The sequence below is a fragment of the Cnephaeus nilssonii genome (genome assembly GCF_951640355.1).
Source record: "Cnephaeus nilssonii genome assembly, chromosome: 21".
In the NCBI taxonomy this organism is placed as follows: domain Eukaryota; kingdom Metazoa; phylum Chordata; class Mammalia; order Chiroptera; family Vespertilionidae; genus Cnephaeus; species Cnephaeus nilssonii.
The window spans coordinates 37,647,328-37,673,700 of NC_137092.1; the positions used below are offsets into that span (position 1 = coordinate 37,647,328).

At 54.4% G+C, this 26,373-nt stretch overlaps 1 protein-coding gene and 1 long non-coding RNA gene across 2 annotated transcripts; both read left to right on the forward strand.

Moving 5' to 3' along the window:
- The first annotated feature begins 1,779 nt into the window (after positions 1–1,779).
- Positions 1,780–9,290, forward strand: TAGLN2 (transgelin 2). The gene is made up of 5 exons (XM_079761283.1): positions 1,780–1,890; positions 6,953–7,160; positions 7,592–7,766; positions 8,136–8,238; positions 8,521–9,290. The coding sequence occupies exons 2-5, from the start codon at positions 6,981–6,983 to the stop codon at positions 8,660–8,662; spliced, it is 600 nt and encodes a 199-aa protein (XP_079617409.1). The 5' UTR covers positions 1,780–1,890; positions 6,953–6,980; the 3' UTR covers positions 8,663–9,290.
- Positions 9,291–9,566: 276 nt separating this feature from the next.
- On the forward strand, positions 9,567–16,856 carry LOC307093683. Its single transcript, XR_013813002.1, has 3 exons — positions 9,567–10,943; positions 15,210–15,463; positions 16,075–16,856. It is a non-coding gene; the product is annotated as an uncharacterized lncRNA (long non-coding RNA).
- Positions 16,857–26,373: the final 9,517 nt, after the last annotated feature.

Consider the following 26,373-nt stretch of genomic DNA (forward strand, 5'->3'; position numbering starts at 1 on the left):
TAGTCGGCGAGGCAGACGAGAAGAAATAGCTGGAGCATGATGCCATAGGTGCCGTGATAAAGCGGTGCCTTGGTTATTGTGGCAGCACAAAGGAAGGAGTCAACAGGAGCGCTCACAGCATGTGCTGGGACCAGCGCCTCAGGTGGGGGATCCTCAGAGCTTTCCCAGGGAGAGGGAACAAAGATGGCCAACAGCCGGGCACTCCGACGTGTAGGCACTGCTCTCCAAGCCATACTTGTAGCAGTTCATTCTCTAAACTGGGGTAGGGAGGTAGTCCTATGCAGTGGTCGGCAAACTCATTCGTTAACAGAGCCAAATACCAGCAGTACAACGACTGAAATTTCTTTTGAGAGCCAAATGTTTTAAACTTAAACTTCTTCTAATGCCACTTCTTCAAAATAGACTCGCCCAGGGGTATTTTGTGGAAGAGCCACACTCAAGGGGCCAAAGAGCCGCATGTGGCTCGCGAGCCGCGGTTTGCTGACCCCTGGGCGAGGGCACTGAAATGAGCAGTGAGTGAGGGGGGAGCAGGTGAGGATGAGTCAGGGAGGAAAGCACCCCAGGCAGAGGACAGCCTGCGTGAAGGCACGTTGACTGGCTCCCAGGGAATGACCCGAGGCCCTGGAATGTAGGACTGAGCAGGATTGGGGAGGAGAGAACAGATAGGTGGAAGGACAATGGCGGGTGACCTTGAAAACCAGGTGAAACTGGCTTCTACCATACACGGATGTAAGCGGGGACTCCGCCTGAAAGGGGGGAGCACTCCTTTAGCCCCCAAACTGCTCTCCACTCCCAGAAGCACTGACAGCCTCCTCCCCTGGGGAGGCGATGGAGGGGGAGCAGTCAGGTCTGAACCCTGGGTCCCAGCGCTGATTGATCACGCTCCTCGGGCACCACAAGCAATGACCTCACTGAGTTTTCCTGTCTCGGCTTGAAGTAAGTGCGGGTGCTGTCCCGGCCTGCCAGCCCCAGTCCGGTCACACCCTAGTCAGCTAGGGGGGAGGGGCATTTCCCTGTGCCTCCGTTTACCTAACCACCCTTTTTAATACGCATATTCTTATTTCAGGGAAGAAGGGAGAGGGCTAGAGAGAGAAACATCAATGATGAGAGAGAACCATTGACCAGCTGCCTCCTGCACATCCCACACTGGGGATCGAGCCTGCAACCCGGGCATGTGCCCTGATTGGGAATCCAACCATGACCTCCTGGTTCATGGGTTGATGCTCAACCACTAAGCCACGCCAGCCAGGCCCTAACCACCCTTTTATTATTGTATTTTATTCTTTAAATATATATATATTTTACTGATTTCAGAGAGGAAGAGAGAGGTAGAAACATCAATGATGAGGGAGAATCACTGATCAGCAGCCTCCTGCACGCCCCCAACTGGGGATGGAGCCGGCAACCCGGACATGTGCTCTTGACCAGAATCGGACCCGGAACCCTTCAGTCCGCAGGCTGACGCTCTGTCCACTAAGCCAAACCGGCTAGGACCTAACCACCCTTTTTAAACCAAGAGGATTTTCTCCACTTAAACTGGTCCAAGTCTTGAGCTAACCTAGGCAGAAAGTCTCCCACTGGGGCACGCCTCTCCTGGCTCTAGGGTTGGGGTACAGGTGGTCCTGGTCCTGAAGGCCACTGCCGCTGCCCTAGGAGGCCCCGACTCCCCAGATCCTGTAACCAAGGTCCCCCCCACAGCCCTTCTCTTCTAACCTTGGTCCAAGGCTCTCGCTACGGCGCCTTTAAACCCTCCCAGCCCTCGCCTCGCCCCGCCCCGCCCCGGGTCCGCCCCGTCCGAGGCGGGAGCCGCTGAAAACCCCCAGCCCAACCCCGGCGATCCATTCGCCCTGCAGCCCCGCCCGCAGTGCGCGCTCTCCTGCCCGCCCGACGGTAAGGAGGGCTTTTTAATGGGGTGTGTGTGTGTGTTGGGGGGGGGGGGGGGCCTCTCTAGAAAGCGAGAAGCTCCGTTGGCGACCAGCTGCACGGAGGTTGAGGACCAGAGGCCGGGAGGCCAGGGTCCGATGGCCGCGTCGCCCCGCGCCGTCAGGGTCTGCCCCAGCCCTGGCCGGCCTTGCTGGGCCATGAGGTCAGGCCTGTTGCGGTGCACAGACGGGGCATCTGCCCCGAGCAGGGACTCGGGGTCTGCACCCCACGCGCAGCTCCAGCTCGGGTCCCCGCGGGTGCGGAAGGAGGGCGTCCGGGATTGGTTCGTTGGCCCAGCGACGGCGCGCCCGGGGCCCTGGGCAGCTCTGCGACCCCGCACTTCGCCGCACTTCCTGGTTCCCGGACACGTGCGGCGCTGCCCGCTCCCTGCGCCCCGAGACGGCCTTTCTGTGCCTCCTGGGGACTCGGGGTCACGGGCTGGCGCTCCGGCGGCCCCACGATGGCCTCTCCTTCCCGGGTTCGGGCGGGAGTGGAAGCCGCAGTCGACTTCAGGGGGGCCCCCTAGCGCAGGCCCTTGGGGGCTGCAGCCCCGACCGCGCCCGCCGGGTGCCCTGCCAGCGCGAGGTGGCGGCGGGAGGGGTGGCTGCTCCCCGCCCCTACGTGAGCCGAGGCCCTCACCCCGCGCCTCCCGCTGCTTAGAGAGCCGGCGGCGGCTGCGGGCAGGGGCCGGCGGGCTGCCCAGACCGCTGCGTCACCCCAGCGCTGGCGGCGTGAGTCACCGCGGTCGCTACGGCCCAGGGTGTGGCCAGGAGGGGGCCGGACCCGAGGCCGGAAGTGGCCTGCAGCCTTCCCGCCCTGCAGCCCCCCGGAGCCCAGGCCGGGAAAGTCCTGGGGGAACCTGGTATCCGGGGGCTTCCCGAAGGCAGCGGGTGGAGGTGAGGGTGAGCTGCAGCGGAGGCCGTGCAGCAGGGGACTCGGGTGGGCTCTCCCTAGGTCTCTCTCTGACTCCAGGGCACCAGACAGAGGGCCATCGCCCTGGCTCAGCCCCCTCCCATTCATGTCTGCCCCTAGTCCACGCGGGTGACCTAAAACTGCAGGGGAGCCCGAGGCAGGGCGGGGCCAGCAGGGCTCGGGCACTCCAGAACCAAGTAGTCTCACTGCAACCCCCTCTCCATCCCCACTGCCTGCCTGCCCCCTGGGGATTGGCCCCTGACCCCTTCTCCCCGCTTCTCTCCTCCCCCCCAGGAGTGTCAGGTGTGTGGCTTTAGCTCAGAGTACAGCTCTGTTCCCAGGGCATGTCTTCACCGGAACCATTGTTTTGAGTTACTTCTCTGCCCCAAGCTCAGAACTTCCTTCTCCTCCAGGTGCGCTCTGCACCGCCTCAGCTGCCTGCTTGAGGCACGGCTTGCACCTGGCTGTTGCCCACAGCTGCTGTGGGGCGGCCCCTTTCGCAAGGACCCACCTCTGCCCGCTGCCCGGAGCCTGTCGCCACTCCCCTGTGCCGAGCGCCCCCACCCTGACCTGTGCCTGTTTGGTACACAGAAGCTATGGCAACATCCCCCACCTCACCCTCCTCCTGCAGGCCTTGCGGCTTCCTGTTTGTATAGCTCGCTTTCGCTCCTGCTCACCGGCTCTTGGTGAGGGGCTTACCCCAGGCCTAGGTTTCCCACCATCCTTGCTTCTGCTTGTTCCATGGGGCACTTTGCTTTGGGCACAGGGACTCCCATTTTGCCCTTTTAGAATACTCTTTGTCCCAGTTCTGAGTCGGGAAGTTCCCCAGCGTTCCAGTGTTATCTGCACCATGAATGGAGAGTCCCTTTGTCTTCCCAGTGAAACCTCCAGGAACCCTGAGTCTCCCCACCCCCACCCCGCATCCGCCTTTTCCTTGGCATTGGCCTGGGAGGTGAGGTAAGCTTCCAGCCCAGGGTCTGGGCAGGGCTGAGGGCCTGTGGCCTCTGCTCCTTTCCCGACGAGTGTGCCCTTCTGCGTGGGGGTGCAGGGCTGTTCCCACAGATGGAGGCAGATCTCCAGTTTAGGTAACGCGCAGCCAACCTCTCCCCCCCCCCCCACCCCTCCCAAGTCATTCAGCTGTTGTCCTTCCTTTGGGGCCTGTGCTTGGGCATCTCCCCCACAGCCTCTCCCCAGCCCAGCAGGCAACTGGCTGCCTGCCCTTCCTTTGAGGGAGGGCAGCAGCAGGTCCTGTGGGGGTCACTAGGGTGGGCCACTCCGGCCCCAGCAGCCACGGCCCATCAGCCCTCGCCTGCTGGTGTGGGGTGGGGAGGAGAGCCAGCTGCCGCAGGCTGGCCCGGCTGGGTCTGCCCCTTCCTGGAGTCCTGCCCTGTGACTGGCACCTCAGGGCTCTAGGGCAGCGGCCCCAGAGTGGAGCCTGGAGGCTGGGACCCTGCCAGCTGTGTCCAGGCGCCAGGGTGGGGGAGGGGCCCTCCGCATCCACCCGTGTCCAGAAGTGGGTCTGCGAGGCTGTGTCTGTCTGCCCGTGGGGGGCACGGGAAGGGCCAGGCTCCCGGCTGCTCTCTTCTCCTCGCCCTGGGGTGTGGGTTGATCATTCTTCTGCGCTTTTTCTCTCCGGTCCACTGCGATCCCCGGGCTTGAGGCCACGTGGGCCCATGGAGGAGACACAGCCCTGAGCGGCCCCGGAAGAGAGGTCTGGCCATTGGGCTGGGAAAGGGCGGATTCCTGGGGAAGGACGATAGCCTCCAGCCCCCTCCCTTCCTCCCAAGCGTCCAGCCATGCCCCTGGGTGACGGGGGTCACAGGTCTAGACTGAGGGGTGGCTGAGCCGTTGGGGCTGGCCTGGGGGAAATCTAGTCTCCTCTCCGCAGGCCTCGGCCACTCGACGACCTGCCCTCCCCCAGCTGAGAGTGTGTGTGTGTGTGTGTGTGTGGCTGTGGCTGGTTGTGTGGGGTCAAGGCCCAGACTGACATTTATCTGGCCCAGCTTTCAGGCTGGGGGAAGCGGGGTGGGGTGGGTTGCTCTTAATGAGGTTTAAAAATAACTGATTTATGGGGAGGATCTCTGCCGGAAATGTGCAGCTGGATAAGCTGGAGGGGAAAGGAGCTGCCATGTGGGTGCGGGGGAGGGGACCGGCCTGAGACGGGACTGAGAGGTGTGAGAGTGCTGGGGGCAGCTGCTGCCCCTGCGGCCCGATGACGTGGCCCGAGGCCGCGCCTTCAGGCCCGCTGAGGGGGTGGTGGGATTGTTCAGCCTGGGGTGCAAGGCAGAGTGGGCGCCAGATGACCTCATCCCTTAAGTCTGCCCTGGCCCGGAGCCAGATGTGGGCGGGAGTGGCTCCTCCTCTCCCTGGGCACAGGTGCCTGTCCTGGGGACCCCCCTCTTCTGAGCAGCCAGACAGCTAGCTCTGTTTCACGCAGCAGGTTGCCCACCCGGGGAGGGGCCGGGGTCCTGGCATCGGTGGCATTGCCGCCGGGCCCCTGGGTGTGGGACCCAGGCAGCGAGGAGGTGGATGGGAACACACTGCCACACTCAGTAAGGTGCTGCCGACTCAGGCCACGGATCAGGAAGCCACCCAGTTCTCCCCAACCCCAAACTAAGCTCCTGCGTATTTCTCCATTCCTCCCTCTTTCCCACTTTTCTCTAAAAATACCATCCAGGGCTCCTGTACGAGTTCCCTGATGTAACAAACCACTACAAACTCGGTGACTTAAAGCGACATACATTTACTGTCTTACCGTTCCGAAGGTCCCACCAAAGGTCTCACTGGCGGAAATCAGGGGTGGGCAGGGCTGCATTCCTCATGGGGGGTTTAGGAGAGAGTCCGTTTCTTAACCTTTCCACCTTTTCGAGGTCACCTTGCCACGTTCCGACCTCTGCTTCCTTCTCACTCTCCCCACTCTGACTCAGCTGCCTCCCTCTTGTGCTTATGAGGACCCTTGTTTCGAGTGTACTGGGCCCACCTGGATGGTGCAGGGTACTCCCCTATCTCAAGAGTCTTGATTCAATCACACCTGCAGAATCCCTTCGTACCATGTAAGGCCACAGTCACAGGTTGTGGCAACTAGGACATAGGCATCTTTGGGGGCACCATTATTTTGCCTAGTAGAATTTTATTTGAATCCTCACCCGAGGGTAATTTTTTCATTAATTTCTAGAGAGAGTGGAAGGAAAGGAGGAGGGGGGGAGAGAGAGAAACATCAATGCGAGAGGGACCCCCCATCCATTGGTTGCCTCCTGCCCACGCCCCTATGGGAGCTGGGGAGCCTGCAACCAAGGTATGTGCCCTTGACCTGACTGGGAATCGAACCCGAGATCCTTTGGTCCGAGGGCTGCTGCTCTAACCACTGAGCAAACGGGCCAGGGCTAAAATTTGTTTTCATTGCCTGGCTTCTCATGGGCGGTTCCTTTTGCCTGCTGACATCTGCGAAGGGTGTACTCAGTCCTGCCTCTTCCAGGAAGCCCTACAAGCTGCTCCTGCCCATACGCTTTTCTGAATTCCTACAACATAGGGTCCGGCTGTGTAGTTGGGTATTTGTCGTGTACAACCCTTGCCCTTTAATATGTGTTCACTTTGTCTCTCTGGTGGTACCGTGGGCAACTTCAGGAGAAGCGACTTCTGTCTGCTGCTTCCCAAGCCACTCTCTATTCTTTCTCCTTCCCCAAATCCTTCTCCTTCCCAGGGCTGAAAAAAGCAGGGTTGGGGTTAGAACGACCAGTTTGCCTTTGTTAAAACTTATCACCCCAAACCAGGGGCTAACCTCCCTCTCTTGACCTTGTTTACCCCTTATTCTATTCCCGTGGGCTTCACATTTCATTTTAGTCGTGGAACCATTTAAATGAAACTTAGTGGAAGCCTTAATAATAAACAGACCTCATGTCACGGGGGTGGGAACCCCAAGGTGGCCTGTGTGGCCAGCGTTCTGAGCAGTGCTGTTCTAGCCCATGTTCAGGGCTCAAGGTGAGAGTTCCCTCACTTGGCAGCTGTTCTCACCTCTGGGAGCCACCACGGGGGCATGATATGTGTCCTTGCGGGCAGAGCCCCCCACCCCACAGCCTGCAGAGTGCTGACCGAAGGCTTGGGTGTGTCCCCTTCCCAGCTCCCCACAGCCGCCACCACCCTTCAGAATGGCCAACAGGGGACCCGCCTACGGCCTGAGCCGGGAGGTGCAGCAGAAGATTGAGAAGCAGTACGATGCAGACCTGGAGCAGATCCTGATCCAGTGGATCACCACCCAGTGCCGCAAGGATGTGGGCCGGCCCCAGCCCGGCCGGGAGAACTTCCAGAACTGGCTCAAGGATGGCACGGTGAGCGCGGGGCCCCTCTGACCGGAGGTGCTGGTGAGCAGGGCCGGGTCTGGGGACTGGGATTGTTTCACCTGAAGAATGAGGGCATACCCGACCCGACTTCTTCCTGAGCCTGGAGAGGATGCACGCTTCCCTCCCTCCCATTGAGCGAAGGGGTGTGTGTGTGTGTGTGTGTGTGTGTGAGAGTGAATGGGCCCTCTGCCATGGAAGGCCCTAGATGACACCAGATGCTCTCAGGAAGGAACTGTTGATATTAAAACATCGAGGTTTTCACTCTGACCGCAGAGGCACGGCCTGGCAGGAGCCTGAGGCTGACTCGGGCGTGTTCAGATGGGAGAGAGACCTGTGGGTCACTGTCTCTGGCCTGAGGGTGGAGCATTCTGATCTTCAGTGGGCGTGACCTCATCTCTGCACACCTGCTGCCCTCCCAGGTGCTGTGCGAGCTCATTAACGGGCTGTACCCAGAGGGGCAGGCCCCGGTGAAGAAGATCCAGGCCTCCACCATGGCCTTCAAGCAGATGGAGCAGATCTCTCAGTTCCTGCAAGCAGCCGAGCGCTACGGCATCAACACCACCGACATCTTCCAGACGGTGGACCTCTGGGAAGGTGGGCCAGGGCCACGGCGCTGTCATCCAGGGGACCAGAGACCGGGCCGGGCCATCTTGACCAGGGGGAAGGGGCAGGTTTCTGGCGTTCTGAGGACACAGTGGGGTGTGGCGGAGTAGACGTGTGTGCGCTCACACGTGTGTGCCCTCGCACATTATGCGCTCGCACGTGTGTGCCCTCGCACATGTATGCGTGCGCGCCTGTGCGTTTTATGGGGAGCTGACCATGTTGGGGGCTGGGATGGGAAACGGTGTGGGGGTGAAAAGGAAAAGAATTTGGAAGCTGGACCTGCTGACTTAGTGATAGAGGTGGAGCCCTGGCATCCAGGACCCCAGCTCTGCTGAGGCCAACACCCCCTTCTCCTTCCAGGAAAGAACATGGCCTGCGTGCAGCGGACGCTGATGAACCTGGGTGGGCTGGCAGTAGCCCGGGATGACGGCCTTTTCTCTGGGGATCCCAACTGGTTTCCTAAGTGAGTATGGGTGGGGCTGCCCAGGCCTGGGCAGGCGTGGTCACCCTGCCCATTCCTGTCCCTAGGAAACAACTGACCCATTCTAGCAGCTGGCCGTTTACAAAGTACTTTCACCTTCATTTACTTCATCCTCTGGCCCGGGACTCCATTGGAGAGATGAGGAGGTGGCTTCAGAGAGCTCAAGGCTCAAGGACAGAGCTGGCAAAGCCTGTGCTCTGTCCAGGGAGGACATTACTGGGGCAGCCTCAATCTCCTTCTAACCAACCCTCCCTCTCCACCTAGGAAATCCAAGGAGAACCCCCGGAACTTCTCAGACAACCAGCTGCAAGAGGGCAAGAACGTGATCGGGTTACAGATGGGCACCAACCGTGGGGCGTCTCAGGCAGGCATGACCGGCTATGGGATGCCACGCCAGATCCTCTGATCCGCTCCCAGCCCCGCTCCTGCCCTTCCTTGGATGGTTAATATATATAAATATATATTTTAGCAGTGACATTCCCAAGAGCCCCTGCAGCCCTCAGGCTCCTCTCTGCCAGGGGGAGGGCCTGGCCTGGCGTATCTCCTCTGGGGGTGCCCAGTGGTGCCCAATGGCGGCCGCTCCCCCTGTGCTTACTAATACATTCCCTTATCCAAACACACAGAAACTGGACCACCTGGCCTCTTCTTTTCCCCCCGGGACCAAAATTTAGGGCGTCTTCCTCCTCCTTCATACCTCTCCTTCCCTGACCTCTCAATCCATTCCATGGCTGGGGTCAGCGACGCTGCCTTTGGGCCTGCCTTCCACAAATTTGCCTCCCACAGCTGTGGCTGCAGAGACTTAATTTATAGGGAGGGGTCCGTGGCAGCTGCCACCCTGCCACAGCTGGCCTGGGCCCACCACACACTGGAGGCAGCCTGCCCTGGCAGAGGCCCTCCTGGCTTCTCATCCGTTCCCCTCGCTGTGGCTAAGGGGTGGGATGAGGGGAGAGGGGAGGGAGGGCTGCCCCCTCTGGGCTGGGGCTTGAAGAATCTGAGTGCTGATTTTGAATAAAGAATCTCCCTTTTTTTGGATGGACTCTGGCTGGCTGTGTCTGGGGTCACTGAGCCCCCTGTTGGAAAGGGACTATGGCGGGGGGGTGGGGGGGGGAGTGCAAGACTGAAGAAAATGGGGGAGGTTTTTGAGCGAAAGGTTGCAATCCTTACCCTCATCTTTGATTTCCTTCATCTTTTCCTTTTGGTTTAGGTGAGGGAGGTTGGGGGTGAGAAGGGACAGGCCCTCAGCTCCTCTTGGGCTGGGAGCCATCATGCAGGGTATGTGGGCAGTGTCCACAGGGGGCGGGGCCTTGACCTACCCCAGGAATTGGGCAGTCCGGCCAGGTGCTCCTGGCTGGGCTCCTGCCAGCTGGCAGCTTCTCAGGCACTGCAGGAGGGTGGGGCTGGTGGCTGGTACAGCCCTGGGTACTGGCAAGTCTCAGGGGGAGGCCACTCTTGCAGGCCTCTGGGACAAGGTGCCAGACTAGTTTGGGGCCCCAGGCAGGGTTTTCCATGGTGAAGAGCTGGGGAGCTGGGGAGTGAGCAGGGAGTTGGTGGTGATGGCTGGAAGGAGGAAGCCTTGTTGACCGATCCCATGAACGTGTGAGCTGCACGCGGGGGCGAGACTGGCAGCAAGCTTCCCTTCCAGACGGGGAGCCGTGGACCAAGATGGTCGGTTTTGGGGTTAGGCTGTTCTGCGCTCCTAGCCCTCCCCCAGGCGTCAATGTTGCACCCTTAGCTTCTAACCCCTGGTGTACTCCATGGCCTTCCCATCAGACCCTGCGTTGAGAGACCCTGGGCCAGCCTCCCACATCAGGTCCCACGGGCCTGGTCTGCATCGCCCCCCTTCCCCCTTTCTACGTCCATACATCTGTTTCCTTAGGAGGGAAAAGCCTCCCTCCGCATTGGCCTTTCTCCCACCATCCCCTGCCCCACTGTGGCTCCCTCTGCCAAGAAGCACCTACTGTGCGCAAGCCCTTGCCAGGGCTGTGCAGAAGTGGCCAGCCCAGTGCCTCAGCCTGCTCTGCCCACACCAGCAAGAAGATGGGATTTGCTTGCTGACTGCAAATACCTTATCCTTGGGCCGTGGCAAAGATGAGATAGGCTGCCGCCTCTGCTGATTCCCAGGGGTTAGCCACCCGTCCGCCCCCTTTATCTCCCATTCAGGAAGGTTTTGTGGAATGCCGCTGAAGGAGAGTGATGTCATTGCAGAAAAAGCATTGAATTCACGGATATTTATACTAAAAAAGCAGCCTATTTGCACCCTCCCCTGGTTCACTTATAGCTGCATTACTGGCCACCTGCCTCACAAGTTCATGGGACGCAGCATGGTACAGAGGCAGGAGAGAACCAGTCTTCTACCAGCGGATTCTGACAATAGTCCCGGAGGTGGATGTTCCTGTATTTCCTCCTTTTGTTTCCAGATGAGCACACTGGGTCTTGGGGCAAGACATTTGCCCAAGGTCACTTTAAGTGGGGGGACAGGGATCTGAGCCCAGGCCCACCTGGCTAAATCTGTGCCGCTCCAGGCTCAGCAAGGTGAGGGTGACAAAAGGTGTTGAATGAATGAGGATCCCTCTGCTCTCCTGTGCCTGAGTCCCCTGGGCCGGTGACCCACTGCCCTGCCAGCCCAGGGTCTCATCAGCCCTCCTGTCTGCCAGCTCCCAATGCTTCCCCATGTTCCTTTCCAAAAGGTAAGAACCCAAGAAGCCAGCGCTCCCTTCAGCCAGAGGAGCAAAGGTTGGGAAGGGGATGGGGAGGGGGGTGTTGCTCTGGGCAAATGCAAGGTGCACTGAGGATTTGGGGTCAGTGGGAGGAGGGCAGGAGGAAGAGAGAGGAGTCAACTTTGGCTCATTGACTCCTTGCCTTCAGCCTTGAAGTGGAAAATCACCGCGGAGGCGGAGAGAAAGGAGGCTCGGCCCTTTGCGGCCCAGGGAAGGGAGAGTTGGAAGGGGAGGACGGGGAGGGCTTCAGCAGCTCCACCCAGTTTGGCTCGCCTCGGGTCTGTGCGGTTTCTTCCTGCACCTGTGAGCGGGTGTCCAGGTGTGTGAGAATCCACGGGACTAGGGCTCAGGTGGAGGAGACAGTCTATGATGGCGAAGGGAAGCTGCCTATGAGCATGTGTTTAGCGAGGACTGGGGATTGTGGGTGCAGAGAGGTGTGTGTCCTGTGTGGTGGGTGTGTGAGCATCTGTGATTGTCCGGGGAGAACAGTATGTCCCATTCCTACCTCTACAGCCACCTCTACAGCCCAGGGAGGCCTTTGAGAGCTTGGCAAGCAGCCCGAGGAGCAGTGAACAGGGAAAGGGCAGGGCCCCAGGGCCCCAGAGAGGGAACAATAAAGGGCCCGGGATCAAATTTGTTGCCGAGAAGGCTAAAGGGTAAATTAGTAATTGTCTCCTCACAAAGAAATACATTTCAGTCCCAGTGGCTACGGAGGCAGAGGAAAAGACAACGCACTGAAGTTACATCGGGAGAAATGAGATTAGACAAAGAAAAATTAGCCTCTTGACTCTGAAGGTCACTAGCCTCTGGACTCTCTTAAGGGCCAGGAGGAGGAGTTTTAATATTAGAACAAGTCCCATCTTTTTAAGGTGGAAAATTCTGCCTGGGAATGCTCACACACACCCATTTCTTAATTCGTGTATTCATCCCTTCAACAGTTTTTGGGGTTCTACTCTGTCAGGCCTTATGGGGGATATGAAGATTCTTGTATGATCTTTTTGCTCCAATTGCCCAGTGCTGTGGGGGTGAAACGCAGATAGCAGTTCTGATAACCCAGAAAGCCAGTGGTAAGCATCTGTGGGGGAATGCAGATGGGGGTCCTCCCAAACGACCGGCCCCCAACTGTCCAGAGGGGAGGCCGGTGGTGGTGTGATGGAAAGCTGAGGGCACCTACGGGGGGTCCTTTCCCCAATCCGCCCTGGGCAGTGGTGCTGCAGGTTAGAGGGACTCCTCCAGAACAAGGAGCAGCCACTGGCTGTGGTTAGAGACCAAGTGTCAGGAGAGGGCGAGGGGACATTCCTTTCCTGCCTGCGGTGGGGGTGGGCACGGAGGCCTGAGTCCCAGGGAGGACCAGGGGGTGGGTAGGGACAGATCAACATCACTGGGCAGGGGGAAGGGAGGGTCGTACAAACATCTCCACACCACGGCTGTCACACCATTTCACCCACTGTTGGCAGGACCTGACTTTTGAACTGTGTTTCCATTGGAGAGATGTGGCTCCGTGTGGGAACGGACCATGACCCTGCTGCTGATGCTATGCGTTACCACTTTCCTGCTAGTCAATGTGCTAGGAGCTTCAGCTGTATCTTTTCCTTCATTATTTCAAAAAAAATGTTTCTTGAGCGCCTATTCAGGGCAAGACCTCTGCTGGGTGCTGGGGGATAGAGCAGTAAACAAGACACATACAGTCGCTGCCCTCCTGGGAGGAGCTGGAAAAGCAAAGAGCCAGTTGTCACATAATGTGATAGGTGGTGTGACGAGAGTCCGACTCTGAGACCTCACAGGGAGGTGCTTAGCCCAGGAGGGATGGCAGGGAAGATTTCTGGAAGCGGCCGATGTCTGAGCTGAGGAGTTAAGGACAATTAGAAGCATGAAGGAGAGGCCAGTGGTGGTGAGGAGAGTGTCCCAGGCTGGTGTGCGCATGTGCACGGGCTGGGGGTGAGCATGTGCAGCCCTGGACCGGAGAATGTCTGTGTTTACAGGTGGAAGGTGCTGAGAAATGTAATGGGAAAGGGGAGTCAGGGCCAGATCGCCCAAGGAACCTCAAAGTCAAATGAATAATTTTGGAGACTTCATTCGGGCATGGGGAGCCACGGGAGGCTTTTATGCAGGGGAATGAAGAGATAAGAGTTGTTCTCTAGCCCTAACCAGTTTGGCTCAGTGGATAGAGCATTGGCCTGCTGACTCAAGGTTCCCAGGTTCGATTCCAGTCAAGGGCATGTACCTTGTTTGCGGGCACATCCCCAGTAGGGAGTATGCAGGAGGCAGCTGATTGATGTTTCTCTCTCATCAATGTTTCTAACTCTCTCTCCCTCTCCCTTCCTCTCTGTAAAAAATCAATTTTTTAAAAAAAGTTGTGCTCTATTTAGAAAGTTTCCTTAGACTGCAGGGTAGAGAACAGTCTAGCGGTGGGGAGGACCACGAGGCATGCAGGCTTGAGGAGGTTACTGCAGTAGCCCAGGCTGCAGTGAGAGTGGCCTGGGTTAAGGGGAGGGCCAGGGGGGTGGATTTGAAAATTGTATAGTGCTCTCTGCTTGGCTGTGGAGCGTGAAGATGGGGGAGAAGGGTCTAGAAACACAGGCTACTGGTTTCAGCAACTAAGCAAATTGTGTTGTCTGTTGCTGGGATGGGAAATCCAGGAGAAGGGGCTTGAGTTCACCACAAATTACGGAGTGGGGCTAAAGTGGGGGCAAGAGTAAGTTTACAGTTGTCTGTATGGAAAATAATACAATAATTAATACGTAAACTCTGTGTTTTGAGTACGCAAAACTGTAAACCTACTTTTGCCACACCGGTATTATTCTCTCCCATTGTACAGATGAGAAAACGGAGGCTAAGGGAGCAAAAGTAACTTGTAGAACCCAGGTAGCGGCTGACCTGGGATTTAAACTTACGACAAAATAAGCCCAAGCTCATTGTTCTTCCTATCACAGGGCTCCCCTGTGCGGGGGCTGACCTTGGGGAAGGGTTTGGTCTGCAGCCAGCATGAGCTGCAGTTTTTCTGTGGGTGGAGGCCGGGCCACAGTGAGGAAGGGAGAGGTCAAGCCAGGGAAGAGGTGCAGGAAGTTCAGTTTTGCAGGAGCCGCCCCTTTAAGGCAAATGAAGCTCTGGCAGCTTCAGAAAGGAAGGAATGGAGAGACCCAGAGGCCCAGCCCCCTGGATCCTGCAATTTAGGGTTTCTGTCCTCAAGGCTCCCCGACCTTTTGGAGCCCCCTGACAACCCAACGTCTACCTCCAGCAATAAAAGCCACCACAAGCACCAGGACAGTTCTGAGAGCTTTCCTTTCAGGGCACGTCCATAGGAATAATTCCAGGGGCCTCATCACCTCTTGGGAGTAGAGAGCATACCTAGCCCGGCCAGTGTGGCTCAGTGGTTGAGCACTGACCTATGAACCAGGAGGTCACGGTTCGATTCCAGGTCAGGGCACATGCCCGAGTTGCAGTCTCGATCCCCAGCAGGGGGTGTGCAGGAAGCAGCCAATCAATGATTCTCTCTCATCATTGATGTTTTTCTCTCTCTCTCCTTCTCCCTTCCTTTCTGAAATCAATAAAATTATTTTTTAAAAAAGAAAGCATACCTGTGTGTCTTCATGTGGCTCGGAGCAGTAGCGCTTGGCTCAGAAGGAGCTCCATCAGAGTTTGTGCTCTTGAATTGCTTCTGTGTCTACGAGGACCCAGGTGTTGGACTCCTGGTTACTCACTGGAAATTGAAAAGACCCAAAGTCAAGCACCCCCGGGGATGAGGCTGGCTGTAGACCTTAGCAGACACAGGGTGTTGGGGCGGCCCCGCTCTGTCCTGTATCTCCCCCCAGCCCTGCCACCAGGAGTCCCAACTTCATGAAGTGTATCCTGCTCTCTAAGTGATGTCCTCAGATTGCACTGGAGCTGCCTGGGGTGCTGGTTAGAAATGCAGATTCAGCCCTAACCGGTTTGGCTCAGTGGCTAGAGCGTCGGCCTGCGGACTCAAGGGTCCCAGGTTCGATTCCGGTCAAGGGCATGTACCTTGTTTGCAGGCACATCCCCAGTGGGGAGTGTGCAGGAGGCAGCTGATCGATGTTTCTCTCTCATCGATGTTTCTAACTCTCTATCCCTCTCCCTTCCTCTCTGTAAAAAAATCAATAAAATACATTTTTTAAAAATGCAGATTCAGGTGGTCCTAGGCTGAGAATCTTCAGTGGAGGCCTGGGGGTGGTGCCTTACGTTGGCATTTTAAACCCTGTCCCCCATAACTCCCAGGCACGGTCTGAGGAGACTGGAGGGAAGTCTCTCCAACGTGAAAACGGAGGGCCCTGGCCTGAGGCCTTGAATGGGAGTTGCCCTACCCCTGACCTTGCACTGTTTGGCGACTGTAGCGGGGTTGCCAGGGGAACGTGTAACTTCCTGGCGTTGGCGGTTTTCCTCTCCTTGGCCTTATCTCAGCATCTGACACCCAGTCCAGGGCCCGTGCTGGTCTCACACGTCGGTGAGAAACGGGTGCCAGCCAAGTGGAGGTGAGTCCAGGCACCACTGCCACGCTGGCCCAAGGACCGGGGATGGGCTGGAGGGTGGAGATGAGGTTTTGAAGGGGGTCGGGGGAGGCCGTAGATTCCTTAATGTCTTTTTTCTTGGCCTGGGGGATATCTATCCAGTGGGAATGTGGCCAGGTTGGGGGAGGGGTGGAAGGGTGGGGATGTACGTGACCAGCAATGGGGCTCTCTCTGTCACTTCTCTGGAGATTCAGTTCCTCATTCATTGGGTGGAGGGCACCACTATCAGGCGATATTGCCCTTCTGGCCTGTGTCCTCCCCTCCTTCCTTCCTCTTCACTCTGGATCCAGGGTCTCCAGCTGCAGGCACCCCCCAGTAGTCCCCACTTCTGCTCCCACCCCCATATCCCTTCCCCACACCCCTACTCTCTCCCTGGTGCCCACAATCTTTCTCCTTGGTCCTGAATTTCTTCGTTCCTCATACTCTCTCCCTGCTTCTGCCCTGTGCCTGGTCTCTCAGGCTGTAAGGATGAGAGAGAGAGAGTTTTGAAGAAAGAGGGAAGGCAGCAAATACTTTGAGTGAAATAATTTATGCATTTAAATGTTTGTGTGTTCAGCCCTCCTTTGTTTTCGAAGGACTTGAAGGTAGTGTTTGAGAGTCCAAGTGTTCCAGGAAGAAGAGGGGAGAAAAGTGACCTTCCCGGCGCCCTTGCAACTGAGGATTTGCAGTCTGATTCCGGTTGTGTTTAGACTGCACTGCGGACAAAGCCCTTTCCCCACGCCCACCGCCCACCCAGCGTCCTCTGCTCTGGAGGAAGGAAAAGGGAGGAAAAGCAGCAGGCACCGTGTCAATGGACTGTTGAGCCTGGTCTTCTCTTCACAGAGCCTCTCTTTCGGGCTACCGCCCCATCTCCCAGATAAGCAAACAAGGCCCAAGTGGGTGGGCAGGTTGCCCAAGGTCTCTCAGCTGTACGTGGTGAGCCAGGGCTCAAACCCTGCTCGTCTGGCCCCTGCTTTCCTTCCTCACTGTGTGGCCCCAGGCAGGCCACGCATGGGGGAAGCTGCTAGGCTGTCCTAGATGGAATTACTGGCTATGAGCAGCCTAGAAGAATCGGTGCTTTTCTGAGAACTGAGTGGGCATCCCAGAATTCTCTTCACAGGCAACCGGTAACCCCTAAAATAGGAGCAGAGCTGCACAGGGCAAAGGAGGCAGGCCCAGAGGAAGGAGGTGGGGCTGTGTCCTGAAGAATCCCCAGGATGTGTGTAGCATGGAGGTCAGAAAAAACACGAGCAAAATAGACCATCACCAACAAAAAATTGCATACACGTAACACAGACGCTTCCGCGGCAATGTGGCAGCCCCATCATTTTTGTTCATTCCACATATGTGGCCTCCTACCCTCATCCCACACTCACTCTCAGCATCTCTGATTCCTGTGTTCAGAAGGGCAGGTTTCTAAATGCACTTCAAGGAGAGAGGGGAGGGAGGGAGGGAAAGTGGGGAGAGCCAGGAATCAGTCTTTCTTCTCACACAAGAGACATGCTCAAGTGAGAGTCCAGACTTGTCATTTTAACCAAATGGCTCCTCTGGGTCTTGTCTCCCAGACTCGTCCCATTTAAATGTGCTTATTCATCACAGAGTCAAAATTCCAACCCCTCCCGCCTCAGCCAGAGTGTGGAGCACCTCAGACGGCCAGCATTGTGGGGCCTGCCTGACCAGCCCCTAGGAAGGCTCCAAGGCCCAGTGGGGTGAGGAGGGGCGGTGGGACCCAGGCCAACCCAGGGTTGCTGGGCTCTGCTCCCAGCTCCTCTCCTGGCGTGGAGCTCCTGGCTCCTGGCTCCTGGCTCCTGGCTCCTGGCTCCTAACCAGCAATCCATGGTTCATTTGGAGACATTTCTGGGAGTGGCAACCCAGTAGGAAGAGTCACGCAGCCAGAGGTGGGGTTAGGATTGGGCTGATAATCTAGATACCTGTTATTCCTCAGGCACCTTCAGCTTCTTCTTCTTCTTCTTTTTTTAAATATATTTTATTAATTTTTTACAGAGAAGAAGGGAGAGGGAGAGAGAGTTAGAAACATCGATGAGAGAGAAACATCAATCAGCTGCCTCCTGCACACCTCCCACTGGGGATGTGCCCGCAACCCAGCTACATGCCCTTGACCGAAACCGAACCTGGGACCCTTCGGTATGCAGGCCGATGCTCTATCCAAGGAGCCAAACCAGTCAGGCACCTTTAGCTTCTTAAACCTTCTCCATTGTTCTCGCCTGTGGGGCAGTGAGACCCAGCAGATGAGAATGAAATGAGAGGTTGGGGATGGTATAGAATGAAGACCCCAAAGATGCCAGCAAGTAGAAATGAGAGGAAGAAAGGAAGGGCTGAGGGGAGAAGGTGGGAAAAGGCAGTGAGGGGACGAATGGGTACCTCCCATCCTCACTGGATGTGGCTGCCATTTCGAGCCAAGATTTGCTGAGAAGGGACAGGCTGCCTTTTTACTTATTTATCCAATTTTGGAAGCCCCATTTAAGAAAAACAATACAAAATCATTGATATTAAATTGATGACAGGAGTAAACATTTATTTAGAGTAATAAATCACAACAAATTATAAAATTTTAAAAATCTGGCAAATACGATAGACATAGTACCTAGAAGAGATAGATTTGTATGAATTTGCTGCCAGAAAAAACTCTCAAGTAGTTCACCCTTACCTTTTTTGGCTGCTTATTCTTTGTCTCTTCAAGTGATAATGGCTTTAAAATATTACTTTATATAGAAAGAACAGAACGATAATTCAGTCTTTCCTCTGGCATGGATGGATCAATACCTTTATTATTGGGATGTATTTGAATGTTTCATTTTACAGTTTGTTGTTGGTAAAATCCTATCGGTTTTTATGATGTCAAATTGGGAACATCTGTGCTAAATTTCTTTCTTATATGAGTTGTAGGATTTCAAGACATTGTTCAGTAATTAGTCTTAAATGTTCTTTTAATTGGTGGCACTCATTAACCAGATTTTCCTCATTTTTGTGTAATAATATGAGTTTTATGCAATATTCATCAATGTCAAATTTTTATGTCAAATGGAGAAATTTAATATTTCCCCTATGTGTTCATATTATTTTCTTCTTGTTGTTAATTGGATTATCAAACAATCCAAGTGCTTGTTTATTATATTTAAAATTTGTATATTCCTCTTACCTTTCTTGATAGAATCTGAAAATTTTTGTTACAATGTGCTTCTCAATTTCAAAATGTTTTCTACTGATTTCATGGTTCATTTTTTTATCACTTATTTCATAAATCCATAATTTTTAAAAATTGATTTTAGAGAGAGAGACGAAGGGAGAGGGAGAGAGGGAAAGAAACATCAATGTGAGAGGGAAACATCTATCGCTACCTCCTGCATGTGCCTGACTGGGAATCGAACCCTCAACCTGGGTATGTGCCCTGACTGGAAATTTAACTGGCAAAAGGTGCTCAGGGTGACACTCAACCAATAGAGCCATAGCAGTTGGAATAAATCCATTATTTTTTAAATTGAGATTATAATTAACATATAACATATTGGTTTCAGGTGTACAACATAATTATTTGATATTTTTATGTAGATTGCAAAGTAATCACCACAATAAGTGTAGTTAACATCTGTCACCATACATAGTTACTCTCGGCAATTTTCAGATAGACATCACAGTATTGTTAACTAGAGTCACTATCTGTACATTATATCCTGAGGACTTACATTACAAACTAGAGGCCCGGTGCATGAAAATTCATGCACTGGAGTGGGGAGAGGGCCCTCAGCCTGGCCTGCCCCCTCTCACAGTCCGGGAGCCCTCAGGGGCGGGAGGTGACACGGTGATCAAGGGAAGGCAACACCCCCAACACTCCTCTGCTGCTGCCACTGCCGGCAGGGCAAGCCTCGGCCGGCCCTGGTTACCTGAGCCTTGGGCAGCCCTGGGAGGCTGGGTAGCCACCATCCGAGGCTTGCCTACGCCTTGGGCCGGCCCTGGGTGGCTGGGGACCTGAGGGGACTGGGGGACTCTGGAGGCAGGCGTCCGGAGTGGCCGGGCCCGACCCCGGACCTCCCTGGAGATGGGCCTGGCTGTACCGTGCATCTGCCGCCCTGGCAGGGCTGAGGGGACTGGGCGCCACCATCTTGTGGCTGTGGGCGCCGCCATCTTTGAGGGCGTGTCAGGCAATTAGCATATTCCCTCCTTATTAGCTGTGGGCACTACCATCTTTGTGAGGGCATGATGGTCAATTAGCATATTCCCTCTTTATTAGATAGGATATTAAAAAATAAAATAAAAACAGAGGAAGGGGATCATGAGTCAAGGAATATACAAGGCCTTTAGACTGTGAAAAGGATTGACTCTCAAGCCTCTGGAAGGAATGCAAACCTACTGACACCTCACTTTACCCCAGTGAGACCTGTGTCCAACTCCAGAACCGTAAGATAATAAATCTGTGTTGTTTTAAGCTACTACATATGTGGTGATTTGTTACAGCAGCAGTCGAAAACCAATACACAAAGCTGGGATAGTTTTTAAGTGGAAAGATCATTTCATTATATAGAGAAAAATTCAAGTTTTAAAAATATTCTAAGTGTTTAAAATACTCAAGTGTTTAAAATACTCTACCTATGACAGGAATGCTGTTGGAAAAATAGAACTAGTCAACAAGTTTAGGTCCTCTGGAGGCAGTGTTTTCTCTGTTGAGAGATGTAGTATGTTTATAATTATATATTTATTGGTCCTCTTCCTGGCCAGAAAGAACTTGGTTATGATGGGCATTGATTAGAACAGAATCCCCACTTCTGATCTGACACAATGGAGGGTTAGAGGTTTGTTTTACAAACTGGCTTCTGGTTTTGCTTATTTCAAGCTTGTTTTTCCTTCACTCTACAAGTACTTTTGGTGTTGAGCACTGGAGCACCTGTTCACATGGCCAGCACTTTTGTGTCCTGACATCAGATGAAGTGGAGCAGTAGAAAAAGTGTCCCAGGCAGCCATTCCTACACCAGGACAGTGGGCAGTGATGTAGCGACACATGTGAGTGATGGAGAACCACACAAACATGTTTCACTGAATCCAAAATAAATGTGTCCCCCAACTTACCCATTTATGGGTAATGTTAACATAAAAACATTCAAAACTGTAAAGAATTTTTATGAGTTTATTTGAGCCCAATTGTTGACATATGCCGGGAAGCAGAACCTCAACGAACTGAGAGAATGCTCCGGAGAATGGCGGGTTACATCTGTATTTATACATTGCAATCAAAGGAAAGGGACGTAGATGGGTTACATGTAATTCATTGGTGACAGACTAGAGAGGCGGGAGAAAGCACAGCAGGGAAATCCCTGGGATTGGATAAAAAGTAAAATGATAGACACATACTTAGGTGGGTGCAGGAACAATTAACATGATAACAATGAAGGAATTTGTGGTCTCAGTCCTGGAGCCCAGGCACATTAAGCTGTGCCCCAAAGGGTCCAGAAAAAGGGAAGTTACCCAGACATTTCAAGGGTATGTTATTATAGATGCAAAAAGAGAGATAGGCACAGTTAAGGTAAAGGTTGACCTTGTCGGTGAAGATACCAGCCTAGGAGGTAACTGCCCACCATAACTGCTTTAGCTAAAGTTTAATTTCAGACCATCCTTTGTGGTGACTCTAGGTCTCTGAGTTTGCAAGACCGCCATGCAGGCCTCCCCTGAGCCTGTCAGGTCAGCATGTGGCCCCTTCCGTCCACACCAAGTAGACACATTGCTAAGAGCCCTCATATTAGCTTTGCAAGGGGTTCATGCACCTGAGAGGCCTGAAGCTTAAGCACGGAAAGCTTTGAGATAAATTCAAACCAAGTCCTGGTAGGTGATTTCCTTACACTGCACTTTGTCATCCCCTCCTTCCTGCCTCAACACCTCTCCTTCAGAGAGGCAGCCTGGGTTGAGAAAAGAACACCAGCTTTTTAGGTTAGACAGTCATCTCTCTCAGCCTCAGTTTACCTGCTTGGCGATGGGGATAATTACTACCCCATAGTGATGTGGCTGTGAAGACTGGGTGGGAAACTCAGGAGAAGCATCCAGTCCTCGGTGGGCTGGTTACTTCCTCTTCCTGCCTCTCTGGGCTGCAGAGAAGAGGGGGTTATGCTGCCAAGGCTGGGAAGGGAAGGGTGCCGGGAACAGAAAAGCCCTTCCCTCACCCCCAAGCCCTGAGGTGTGTGCTCCCCCTTTTCGGTCCTGCTCTATGTAGTAGCTACTTTTGCCTCCCCCTCCCTCTGGTCCCACCTCCAACACTTTGGGATCTCCAACCCCCTCTATCTTGTCCCTTTGAAGGTTCCCCAAAGAGATAAGGCTGAGGAATCTAGGGAAGGAATGTCAAGCCTGTTGGAGTAAGTAAGTCCTTTCAAAAGCAGCTGAAGGTGACCCCATCTCCCTTCTTCCATTCCCCTGGGGCTGGTGAAGGGCCCTCAATGTCCCTGGCTCTGCAGCCGATGATAAGGATGCAGTGATTGGCCTTGAAAAGTCAGAAAGGTCAGCTGTGAGGGTTTGGAGAGAGGTTTGGGAGAGAGGAAGCAGCTCACAGAATCCCAGTCACCACTTCTTTTTGGCCTAAGAGCTCAAGCCAATCAGCACAGGAGGGAAAATGTCCTGGCTCCGGTAGGAACACTTTGGTGAGGGTTGTGGCCAGCAGGCTGTGGGGGTCAGTTCCATTTTGTCCCTGCAGGTTGTGAGGCAAAGGGGCTCATCCAAATTGGTAAAAGTCATAAAACGCCTAAAAACCAGTCCAGAAGAGTCTATACAAACTGGGAAATGTTGAAGGGCAGACTCCCTAAAGCCTGTTCCAGAGATTTCGATTCAGATAGCCTATTAATAAGCCCTCTCTCCCAGGTGGTTCTGAGCTGGAGGTCTGAAGTCCACATTTTATTGTTAATCCTCACCTGAGGATATATTTCCCCCCCCTCCCCCCATTGATTTTTAGAGAGAGTGGAAGGGAGGGGGAGAGACACATAGAGAGAAGCAGGAGATTATATATATATCTCTCCCCGCCCCCCCCCCCCCCCCACATTGATTGTTAGACAGCGTGGAAGGGATTGGTTGCCTCCTGCATGCGCCCTGGGCAGGGGAACAAGACTGCAACCGAGGTAGGTGCCCTTGACCAGAATTGAACGGGGACCCTTCAGTCTACCGGCAGAAGCTCTATCCACTGAGCCAACCGGCCAGGGCTGAGCCCACATTTTAAGGAGCTGCTCTGTAGTGGCATACACATCCTCCTGGCTTTGGCCTACCCAGATTCTCCCGCTGGGAAATTGGTTCCTTCTGATCCTGCTTGCTTCTTGCAGACTAAACTCTCATCAGGGTTTGGCTTGGCACCTCCCTGGGGCAACCATGGTAACCAAGGTAAACTTAGTGGGGTGTCTGGGGAAAACCGTGACCCTGGGCCTGGCTCTTGGAGGGGCTGCTGGCAGTTGGACCCCGAGGGCCCATGCTATTCCCTTGAGGGTTCAGGTCCTGCCTCCAGAATTCAGCCAAAGCCGAAGCGAGGAGCGGGACGCGCGCCAGGGCGGGCCAGGCTTGCAGAGCCAGGCTCCAGCGCCAGCGCCGGCCTGACTGGTTGGAGGGAGGCTTCGGGTTTCTGGGGCCACCAGCCCGTCGCCCCCGCCCGCGGGAGCCGGGAGTAGGGGCGGGGCCTGGGCCGGGAACGCGGGCTCTTGGTTGCTATGGCAACGCGTCAACACCCGGCGCCTTCTTGGCAGTGCCAGCAGCGGAGGCGGCAGAGGCGCGGCTGAGATGGTGAGGCCCCCGCGGTGGAGCAGACCTCGGGAAGCGCCTCCTGTGTGCGGAACTGGGTTGGGTCTCTGAGCCGGAGAAGTGGAGAAGTGGGGGAGCACAGAAGCGGGGTCACGGTCTGGGTATCAGGAAGGCCCTGGAGCGGGGTAGACGCCTCTAGAAGAAGCGAGGGAATTCCTGAGTAGCTTCTTCCTCCAGGGGCGGGGTGGAGAGGGATTGATAAAGCGTCCTGCGGCTGAGCCTGGGAGTCGGGGAGAAAGGGCTGTGTCTGTCTTCTTCCCCTCCTATGGGCTGGAGTCTGTGAGATGTGATGGGGAAAACCGCTGGTGAGGAGGCCAGATAACAGGTTATACATACCTGTTCTGCCACTAACGAGCAGAGTGACCACACAGAAGTCACCTAATATTCTCAGCTTTCTCTTCTGTTACTGGGGCTGGGGTCCCTCAGTATTTCCTCAACAAACATTTGCAAATGAATGAACGAATGAGGAAGGTATCAGGTTTGAAAGGCCCCGGAGAGGAGAGTGATGGGGACGGGTCTGGCCAGCCTGGGGTTTCGTGAGGTAGAAGGACTGCCAGGGTCATGAGGGCTGAGAAGGGCAGCAGGCCTGAGAGGACCTGGCAGGGGATGCCTGGGCTCCAGTGAGGAGTGTGCAGGCCCCTGAGGGAGAAGGAAGAAGGGCAGAGAGCAGGCGCTGCAGCCTCGGGGTATTGGAAATAACCCTAGAATTTCTGGGGACACACCAGGTGGGAAAGGTGGCTCCTTGGGTGAACTGGTGGACATACTCATGCCCAGAGGCGACGCTGCTTTTCTGGGGCTCAGTGGTTCAGACTTAGAGATTTCAGAAGAGCTTTGTTAGTTATAAAATAAACACGTCTTCAGCAAAGGTCCCCACTTCTGAGGACCCCCCTGCAGTGTTTCACTTAGCATTCCTTATGCCTGTCATTCAGTGCCTGCCAGGCTCAGTGGTGTAGGGTGCATGTCTGTCTGTGAGAACCTAGCACCATGCCTGGCACATAAGGGCATAGAGTGAATGTTAGTTCTTTTTGTCTCCTGTTTTAAAAATTGTATATTTCCAAGCCCAGATTAATCAGTAAGTTGCACCTGGGCTAGACCTGTAGGCTTCTGTGCACCCAGATCAGGGATTCCCCATCCAAGGGCCTCTCAGGGCAGAGGTTGGGCCTGCTGACCGAGCCCTTCTGAAATCCCTTGGACAGGACTGGGCATAAAGGCGCCTCTGAGAAGCTGTGGCCCAAGGTAGGGACCTCTGCTCTTCTGGTAGGCCAGGTGTGTGTGAGCGAGGGTGCGTGTGTATGTGTGTAACAGTGTGTGTGTGTGTGTGTGTGTGTGTGTGTGTGTGTGTGTGTGTATGGTGCTTCCCACTGGTTTTGAGAGTGTTTGGGGGGATGGGCAAAGGTAGTGGTGGTGGGGTGAGGCTCACTACTGGGCAGATCTTCAGGACTTTTACAAAACTAAGGAAAACAACATCCCGTGGAAGGAGGGATGGACCTCAGTAGTGACTAGGATGTCATCTTCGGATGGCATTCCACAGGTGGCCTGTCTGGTTCCATTTGAGGAAAGAGGTGAGCTGAGTGGATCGCTTAGTAAAAGGCAAGGTGCCTGCTGCCTGGGCATCATCCCCTTCTTCTCAGTAACCAAAGCCTACAGAAAAAATAAGTAGAATCAGGCCAAGCGCTTGAAGCCTGAACTTGCTAGCCTGCAGTGAACCCAATGCGAAAGCGGAACTAGATCCTGGGTGGAGAGGACAGCCAGGAAAGAACATGACTTCATCTTCGTTCTGCTGACAGGCGTTACAGTTCTGTCAGTCAAACTCCATGCGGACCTGTTTCAGCCCCGTCCCAGCTCTGTGCTGCTGGATCTGAGTGGAACATCCGGGGACATAAAATGCTGCAGTTTTTAAAGGGCTAGACTCACCTGTGTTCAGAGTTGGGGCATCAGGCCCATTGCTGTGTTTCTGTTTTTAAATAAAAATAGTTTTCTTTTTCCCCTGATCATAAAAAGAGTTACCTATTCACTGCAGAAAATTATTCAACACAAGAAACATCTTAAGATGATAATGCTCACCTGAAATTAAACATTTTTTTGTGAACATTCTTTAAGTAACACATTCTGGGTACATACCCTCATATAAATATTTTTATAGGGTTACATGCGTGTTTTTTATAATTTGCTTTCTTTAAAACAGTAGGTTGTGTAGATCATCCTATACTAATGACTAAGTCAAAATCATCATGCAATTGACTGGCTAATATTACGCATCAGAGTCTATCCTAGAGTTCCAAGCAGTGGCCCAATTTTTGTGTTCCTGGGTGGGATGATTTTTGAAGACAAAGAGAGTCAGCTAAGTCACCCAGATGAACATTTTACAGCAGGTCTGGCATCTTTATCTGTCCCCAGTCCTCATCTTTCCCGGTCCCCCTTGCCTCCTCAGCTGTCACTACCAGTTTTTATCTGTCTCTCTTCCTTTTCTTCAAGAGTTGCCTCCGCCCAGTGCCTGGACAGGCACTGCTCAGCTCCGTGGGGATGTTTACTTGGTCAGGCAAGAAATATAACCAGCCCTTCTCCACCTGAAAGCACCTTTTGGCTCCTGCCTCTGGCCCAGAGGGATCTAACTTTCCATTTCTGCTTGGTTCTTCTTTTTTTCGAGCATTTTTACACAGTGACCTCTCCACAGTTACTCTTGGCAAAACTGGCGATTCTAACCCTAATGTGCGGCTTGTGGCTTCCAAGTCAGCATTTCCCAAGTGAGGTTTTCTCAGCCACCCAGCCCTGGAGCTCAGTGCTGCCCTCCGCTCTGCTCAGCGGCTACTTCTCTGTGGTCATTTGTTTTCCTTCTTCTGTTGTGACTTCTAGGCTCAGGCAGTCGAGTATCTCTGGTGTGACTTCCTCATGACCTGGGGACCAAGGGTGTAGGAAAGAGGCGATGGAGCATCAGCCCTGAGGACCCATCCGAGCACAAGGGAAAACCTGCAGGAGTTCTTTCTTTTTTAAATCCTCACCCAAGGAGTGAGGATATTTTTCCCATTGATTTTTTTGAGAGAGTGGAAGGGGCGGAGGAGTGGGGGGGGGGGGGGGAGGGAAAGAGAGAGAGAGAGAGAGAGAGAGAGAGAAACAGGGAA

What these genes read in the sequence shown, in the direction of transcription:
- TAGLN2 (XM_079761283.1), top strand. Translation starts at nt 6,981, where the DNA reads ATGGCCAACAGGGGACCCGCCTACGGCCTGAGCCGGGAGGTGCAGCAG. An exon ending in GACGGTGGACCTCTGGGAAG is followed by an intron (nt 7,767 to 8,135) that starts GTGGGCCAGGGC and finishes TTCTCCTTCCAG; the next exon opens with GAAAGAACATGGCCTGCGTG. An exon ending in GATCCCAACTGGTTTCCTAA is followed by an intron (nt 8,239 to 8,520) that starts GTGAGTATGGGT and finishes CTCTCCACCTAG; the next exon opens with GAAATCCAAGGAGAACCCCC.